Here is an 8,128-nt window from a genome sequence, read left to right as displayed (position 1 = left end):
TCAAGTGGCTTAGTAGCCTACACAATTTTGAGGCTCAGCCTATCCTGACGCAGCCACTAATGACACAATGGTCAGAAATTAAAATGGGAGATTTTCTAGGTGTCATTTTATAATTTCAATCCATGTTGATCACGCAGTCAAGTCAGACAGGCAGAACACTTATGGAACCCTATGGAAACTCATTTTACTGTGTCAAAGCATGCTGCTGTACTTTTAGCATTGTACCTTTGAGAGCATAGGCTATGGTATGGCAAGTGTCCTGCATCAGACCGTAAAACACTCCAACAAGGGAAACCAATTCCTCATCATCAGTTTGCTCAGCATCAATTGTTGTTCTCATCATTAAGCTCTGCTTCTGCATGCAGGCCAACAGACAACACCAAGAATGTCTCACCCCAACCATGTCCTTTTTTATCCTCCTCCCCAGAGCCATAGATTATTATATTCAAGTAGCCAACTGTATGCTGTATAACTATACATTAACCAAATGTGCACTGTTCATACTGCATTAAACCTTACATTTGCATATTTGCACTCTCTGTATTTAACTCTCTGTTTCTGTCCTCTTCTACTCTTTCTATTTGCGTATTTTTGTATTTTTCACTGTCTGTGTCCACCACTGTAGGCTATTGTAGGATAGACTAGCACAATACATAAAATCATAATGTGCTGTTATACTTGTTTTCTTTCTGCTTTTATCTGGAAAAAAATAGTTTTTAAATTGAGTGATAATAAAGTTCAATATTGAGATAGGAATAATGATTGAATCCTTCTCCCTTCATTGACTTCACTTGAACTTTTATTCTAGGCCAGTGGTAGGCTACGTATTGCTGGACAAACCTAGTGGCACTGTCATTTTATTGTACTTTGATGTGTTGTTGAGCATCAGCTTAATTACTAAATGTTAATGTAACAAAGGACTGGATAAGTATAAAATGTATGGCATGCTCCCACCCCCCCACCCACCCACCTGCTCGTACTTTGAGACTGTACTTCATGTGAATTACTTTCAGGATCACAAACAAGTGTATGCTTACTTCCTTCACAATTTATTTACAGTGACATTTATGTGTACTACATACTGTACATTTGTGTACATGTAGTGATGGTGCTAACTTATTCAGTCTGGAAGTAAAAGTGAGTCTGGCTAGCCTGACGAGCCAGACCCACATTAAAATGTAGGGTCTGGGCACTCAGTGTTCGCAGTGCTCAGTCCGAGGGGCGGGATAATCGGTTGTCTTTCAAATTCCCTCTGCACGCAATAGAACAGCGCTGAGTCCCATGCGTTTTCCCACCAGCGGAGCTAGTTGGCTAGTTCAAACTTTTGCCATCTTAAAACAAGCTTAACTCGTGTCACACTGCTGGCCAACAGCAACATCCATCTTCTTTGTTTTCAAGTAGCAGGGAATTCAAGCCAAACCGTTGCAACTCTGCCATCAATCATTATGTTAAGCCCGCCTAACGACTCGATACACGATTTGATTGGCCTGATAGAAGTTTAATTTTTCGAGCTCACAAGCCAACGGAGAGTTGCTAGACTAGCCCTGGAAGCAAATGTAATTTGCTGCCGCTAGGGTGCGTCTATAGGCTAGAGTCTGGCATCCCTGGGAGAATAACTTTCAAGACAACAACTAGGTTAAACTCAGCAGGACAATGACAACCCTATAATCTACTGACCTCTGAGGTGACCTCACTTCTCTGTCACAATGGTGACATTCTGCAGAGTGTGTGGAGCCAAGGGAGAGATAGTGGCTAGTGTTGTGCTTATCCAGTTGCAACTGTAAAGCTACTTATATTTCACTTTTTTGTGAATTTTGTGTGTCCATATAACAAAATATGTAGATGTTTAACAGAGTCTGCACACCATGTGCTTAAAATTAATGTCGAAAATGGTTGCACACTGACTCTGTCTAAATCCAACTATATTCCCCCAGTTCAAGAAACTGACAGGCGCCAAACCAGTTGCAGTACCAGGAATGTGCTCTACATCAGTATACCCGCAGGTTATGGGGTTTTGTAATGCATATTTCCACTCAGTTCATGAAGCTTGTTTCATATTTTGAAATCAATCAGCCTATATGAAAACCACTATACAGCAGTTCTGAATTGCACATTCAGATAGCCTGACATCTCTAAGAGGGTTGATATTTTAAAGCACTCTGTAATATTGAAAAATAATCAGAGGGGACATGAACTGGAAATCTTCAGGATGATGATGGATTATGCCGATTTAGGAGGATGCTTGATGGATGTGTTCCAAAAGCAGCTCAATTCAGTCTTGGACGAAGAGCCAACTCTGAGTCTCAGCAGGCACCCATGCAATTTCATTCTGCTACAGTGAAGTGGGGGGAGGTGGCAGAGGGTATGAGACCAGACATGACCTTACATGTACTGCCAATATCCCCATGGCATGCCCAGCAGCAGAGCACAGTGATCAGAGATCATTTGCATTGGACACCCAGACATTGAGTTTCTAATCACAACCTATTATCGTGGATTGTAAACTGTTCAGGAAGTGTTCATCAGTATCCCAAGGCTTCTCAACTACTGCCATGACCACTTGTGATGAGTCTATGGCAAATGTTTAAAGCATTTGCAATAGGCCTGGAGCCAGCTTCTGTTAGCCTATATTGATACTCAGCTGTTGGATGAGTGTGTAAAAATATGTGGGACATGTTTATTCAGCAAAAATGGTGTGACTGACAAGCAGTCCCATCCAATCAGCTGTGAAAATCAGTAAGTGATAATTAGCGTGTGGACAGGTGAGATTATCACAACGCGTTCACCTCGAAACAGCTTCACTGAAACTTGCAACACGAAATCATGTTTAAGTTGCTCTCCATTGCTCTTCTACAGACAAGGTGCTGATATCCTGTCACAATTCGGTAAGATATGATAGGTCAAGAGAACGGACGTGCAGTCGTGATAATTCCTGACAAGTCGTAGGCCTAGTTAAATTGTTGGTTATATGCCTTATGAGGGCCACATTCAGTTTTGTAATTTTACACTTAGCTCAATCACAACTAAATGTATTACAATTAGGACATAGGCCTTCGTGGAATTAAGTATAATAGGTCGCTCTGAAGGGCTTTCAGCTTGAGCAGGCTTATCGGAAATTGTAAATCTTCTACTGCGTCCGGTTAAACACAACTGCTTTCACTAGAAGAGGTGTCTTAAATAAATAGTATATGTGTTCAGCTGTGTTGAAGAGTGCAAGGTTTCCAAGATCTTGTTGTAGTCTAAAATAGCTAAAGATTTGCGCTCATAGGATAGGCTATGTCAGGACCTGGGAACTTGGAAAGATCCCCATCTATGTGTGATGTTAGGAGGCATATATGCAAAACGTATTGGCCTATTGCTTGTATTGTGTTTTCGCACATTCAAAAGTCCCCCCTGGAAAGAAATGTCGTCAGCCTGCTGCAGAATATTCCTCTAATCCAACTTGTTTTCAGTGTCTTGCTGCGCTGCAAGGACTCGGACATTAACACTACATTATATAACAAAAGCCAAGTGCTAGGCCGAAACCTTTCGTAAACGAAAACGTTTCCTCTCGAGGAGGCTAGACAGGGCACGCTAAATTCTGAGACCCGAAATTAAAACGTGCCCTAATTATGTAGGTAAAGCCGAGCCTGTACATTTGATCATTTCTGTATATGCTATAGTTCAACGAATGCAAGTCTTTAAGTTTGGTCAAAACAGTTTTCATCTAGGCCTATGAGCAGATCCAACAATAATTTCCCAAAATATTCTTTTTGTTTTCACTGCGTCCTTGAAACCTCAGCAGGTCGGTTGTTTCTTTAAATCAGTCTACTTTGTTTATAGTTATTTGCAGGGTGTTTTTGCAGCATGCTACACATTTTGATAATTAGGCTAATTGCATATTTGTACTGATTGATTAGGCTACTGATATCAGATGTTGTAGTGCCAGTGAGTGAATCTACCGAAAGTGTTAATCTCTAACTATGTGAGAAGTGAATTTGTATATTAGCGTCGCCAGTACATGTATATTGCTTATCATGTATTGTTGACGGAATCTACAATGTATTTTCCCCAAATAACAAACGTATGCTTTTGGACCAGAGTAAATGTTTCATACATGTTCAGTAGTTTTATGCTGAGAAACTGCTGTGCATAATGCGCGTTATGTCAACCATAGGCCCTACATCTATTTGCGTCATGCGCGTTGTCAAACATTCATCTTATCAATGTGGCTATCTGTGCTTACAGTAAATAAAGTCAAGCAATTACGCACTGAGCCGCGGTATGGGGGTCTTTGCTGTCTTGAGATATTCACTTTGATCTGAAATATTTCAAGAGCACGTTACTATTTGTATAAAATGAAACGTGTCCTCCAATAGTGGTAACATAAGTTTGAAATGGACTTGGATGTTGCTGATGTTTTTTTTAACAAGGGTTGTTTAAGGTTGACTATTTCTAACACACGCAATGTTGCCCAGCCCCCCGGGTCGATCAGTCATTCTGCGCGCAGATAGCGCCCCATTCTCCCCTCGATTACGCAGCAGGATTTACATGAAACTGTTAATTGTTTGCTCTTCAAATAGAGTCGACCTGGAGCCAGCAGTCTGCCGGGGGTTAAGGACCGACCCCCGTTTCCCTCCCCCTAAGCTTGACCAGCCGTGTAGCCCGATCTGCGCCTCTCGTTCATCAGCATGACAAAGCACTGGGGGGGTCAGGGCTTGCTGGCACCACTCGCTATTCCCTACCTGCCATCATCAGGATTGGCAGCCCATCGCGGCCATCCACTTGACTTCACCTTTGTTGAAAGGAGTGGTCACAACAATGCCACTCAGAGTCATCCACAGAGCAACGTAGCGCGGAGCTCGTCATTCCAAGATTGGCGAAGAAACCCAAACTTTTCGCCGGTGCTGAAGCGAGGAACTCTTGCAGAAAAGCCTACCCCAGCACCATTGACCAGGGCCGCTGTGCCCATGGATACGGATATATTAAATGACCCTGCATCTGGATACTACGCAGAGGCCACGCAGGCCAAAATGGAACCACCGGCCAAGCAGCAACACCAAACTGGTCTGGGCAATTCATGGGAACATGATGGGAATTCCAATGGAGGCAAAAAGAAGAATTATCAACGTTACCCAAAGCCACCATATTCGTATCTCGCCATGATTGCAATGGTTATTCAGAATTCTCCAGAGAAAAGGCTGACTCTGTCAGAGGTAAGAGTTCCAAATTCCTGTCTAGCCTATCGGTTTTGTATGTGCATGAATGCTTTTGGACAAGGGTCAACTGAATCAGACCACTAAAAAAGTTCTGAAGTTGTTTGGATACATGTTTGCATCTGAAATTAGTGTTTTGTTAATAGTTTAATCTGATGTAGTGACCTCTATTTAAATGTTTAAGCCCTTAGGTTAGTATAATGCAATGTATAGAGGAAATAGGCATTTTATTATTGTGTCTTTGTGAGTAGATGTGATGTTTGGGGACGAGTCTTGTGTAGGACGCACCTAAGCAAACACAACGGTCCGTCTCATCTGACACGCTTGGCAGACAGATTGTCTCTATCGTGCGTTGTTTTAAGATAGCATACAGTGAAACCAGACACCGATTGATAGGACGAAAGCTTGGAGCAGATAATTTAGGCCTAAAGCTCAGAAACATCTTTGCTGCCAGGAGTTCAATATTTCTGAAGTCCTAAATATGATTTTTTAATTAAGGATCGAAGTTAATAAGCTGATAAGTACTGAATGTTTGCCCATAGCAATTGCATTTTAATTGAAATGAATAGTACATGCATCCATTGATGGACGACTGCCCATTGCACAAGAAGATGCCACACCAGTGTCCCACTGTATATTTCTAAGAGGCTCTGGATTGAATGAGAGATCTGTCCTGTCATGTTGGATGTAGTGTTTCAATTTGAACCCAACAGTGCATTTGAAACATGAACCAATAATGTAAAACTGCTGCTTTTATTTTGTATTTGCTCTCCCAGATCCTGAAGGAGATCAGCACACTATTTCCATTCTTCAAAGGAAATTACAAAGGCTGGAGGGACTCTGTCCGACATAACCTCTCTTCATATGACTGCTTTGTTAAGGTTGGTTTGTTGTATGTGTGTGTGTGCCCTCCACAGTCAGATTAAAGCATTATTCCACCTATTGAAATTGTTGAAATTTTTGAATTTCAGTGAATTTCATACCACTGAATACAGGAGATCAGCTTTCAATCCGTGTCACAGTTCCACTCATGCAGTCTCTTCTCTGTGCATCCTGCCTTTCTAGGTGCTCAAGGACCCTGGAAAGCCTCAAGGGAAGGGAAATTTCTGGACTGTGGAGGTGAGCCGAGTTCCTCTCGAACTCCTGAAGCGTCAAAATACCGCTGTATCACGCCAGGATGAGACCATCTTTGCCCAGGACCTCGCCCCTTACATTCTTCATGGGCACTCTCACACCCAAAAGCTTGATGCTGAGCAGCCCACCCCTCCCCTGCCCCCTGTTCCCAGCGGGCATAGCTCCCTTCCCACCGAGGACCTGTACCGCCCCAAACTGGACTCATCCTTCGCCATCGACTCCCTCCTGCACAGCTTTCGGCCCCCCAGCCTCACGGGAGCGGAGGGGCTCCGGAGCCGAGAGGGCTGGGGGTTGGAGCCGCCAAACCCGCCCGTGCACCACCACCCAGTCTCCCCACCCTGTCTGCGTTACTCCTCCTCCACCCGCAGCGCCTCGGCCAGCTCGGCCAGCCCCGCGTCTTCCTCTTCCGACGACGACTGGAGGGGCGCCCCCCGCCGCAGGAAGAGGGCCAATGAGAGCGAAGCGGGCTCTGACGGGTGCGACGAGTCCTGCCCGCCCAACAAGTCGCTGCGGCGAGGCAGCGCGGCTCCCTGGGAGCTTCCCACCTCCTATGCCAAGTACACACCTCCTAATGCCGTGGCCCCGCCGAGCATGCGCTTCAACGGCGGGCCCTTTGTGCCTTTGGGTGGACTGCCGTTCTATGGGTACGGGGGCCCCCCGGTTCCGTCGGGTCACTTTGTCAGCCACAGCTACTGGCCCATCCTTCCCAGTGGGCACGTTTCGCTCCAAGGTCCACCTCTGCTCATGGACTTGGATAGCATGCTGCAATCAGTGCCACCCAATAAAAGCGTGTTTGATGTTCTCGGCCCAGCCAATCAGACGCAACACCCCCCACAAAACCAGTACGCCCTCCAGAATGGCCCCCCTCTTACACGATATCATCAGTATTAAGACTTTAAAGTCCCCTTTCCTCCCTGCCAAAGAAGACACTTGCTCTCCTATCTCTCAGTAGGTGTGGTCTAACAGTAGTCTGTTTACAAATCCTCAGCTTTAAGGCTTCAGGGAAAGTGGCTTCCAAACTACCAGTGATTGCTACCTCATATGAACTCATTACTGACCAAAGACTTTGCACTGCTAGTTTGCACTATTTTATCCTTTTTGTTTAATATGAATGTTTTTTTTAATGAAACGTTTTATAAATGTTACCAACGTCAAATATTGTAGAACCATTCCAGGTGTTCGTGATAGTATTTCTATTCTTGTTTAAAATAGGTGGCCACTATGTAAGGCCTAAAATGTAACAAACGAGGTCTGAAATGAAATCAAAGTACAGGGTGTTTACAGGTCTTTTCCTTTTCTTGCTGTAACTCTGTCAGTGACCCTAAATAAGTGTGTGTGTGTGTGTGTGTGTGTGTGTGTGTGTGTGTGTGTCTGTGGTGAGATATTTACAAAATGCTGTGTTTACATTTTATTTTACTCTGTGCCTTAATCTACAAATCAGTGTTGAGAATGTATGTGATGACTAAAGTTTCCCACAAATAACAAGGCATATTATATAGGGTATGTTACATGAATACAGGGTATGTTACATGAATACTCCAATTTCAAATGTTATACATACAGTACAATCTTTCATACCAGAGTGTTACCTCTGTGGAATTGCATAAGAAGTAAGTGCAAGGTTGTTCAGTATGGAGTGATGAATCCCTCGATTTGAATTGCACCAACCCCACCCCCAACTGTGAATGTCCATCCTGTTGTATCAGCCAATGTGGGAGGATGGACTTAAGTGTCAGGGATGGGGGTGTAGAAAAGTGCCTTATTTACAATTCACTGGAAATGTGTTTCTTTTAACCTCA

At 43.8% G+C, this 8,128-nt stretch overlaps 1 protein-coding gene across 1 annotated transcript; it reads left to right on the top strand.

Annotated features, from left to right (window-relative positions):
* Positions 1-4,670: 4,670 nt before the first annotated feature.
* Positions 4,671-7,220, top strand: foxh1 (forkhead box H1). Its single transcript, XM_076291425.1, has 3 exons — positions 4,671-5,195; positions 5,972-6,076; positions 6,261-7,220. Exons 1-3 carry the CDS (start codon positions 4,671-4,673, stop codon positions 7,218-7,220), a joined length of 1,590 nt encoding a protein of 529 aa, XP_076147540.1.
* The last annotated feature ends 908 nt before the right edge of the window (positions 7,221-8,128 follow it).

The sequence above is a fragment of the Alosa pseudoharengus genome, unplaced genomic scaffold, assembly GCF_046254945.1.
Source record: "Alosa pseudoharengus isolate Yale_2024_CS ecotype anadromous, Long Island Sound unplaced genomic scaffold, YU_APseudo_1.1 YU_APseudo_1.1_scf_18, whole genome shotgun sequence".
NCBI lineage: Eukaryota > Metazoa > Chordata > Actinopteri > Clupeiformes > Clupeidae > Alosa > Alosa pseudoharengus.
Note: the sequence above shows the minus strand (reverse complement) of the source record. Positions and strands in the feature narration are given on the sequence as shown.

What these genes read in the sequence shown, in the direction of transcription:
- foxh1 (XM_076291425.1), top strand. Translation starts at nt 4,671, where the DNA reads ATGACAAAGCACTGGGGGGGTCAGGGCTTGCTGGCACCACTCGCTATT. An exon ending in AAAGGCTGACTCTGTCAGAG is followed by an intron (nt 5,196 to 5,971) that starts GTAAGAGTTCCA and finishes TTGCTCTCCCAG; the next exon opens with ATCCTGAAGGAGATCAGCAC. An exon ending in CATATGACTGCTTTGTTAAG is followed by an intron (nt 6,077 to 6,260) that starts GTTGGTTTGTTG and finishes CTGCCTTTCTAG; the next exon opens with GTGCTCAAGGACCCTGGAAA.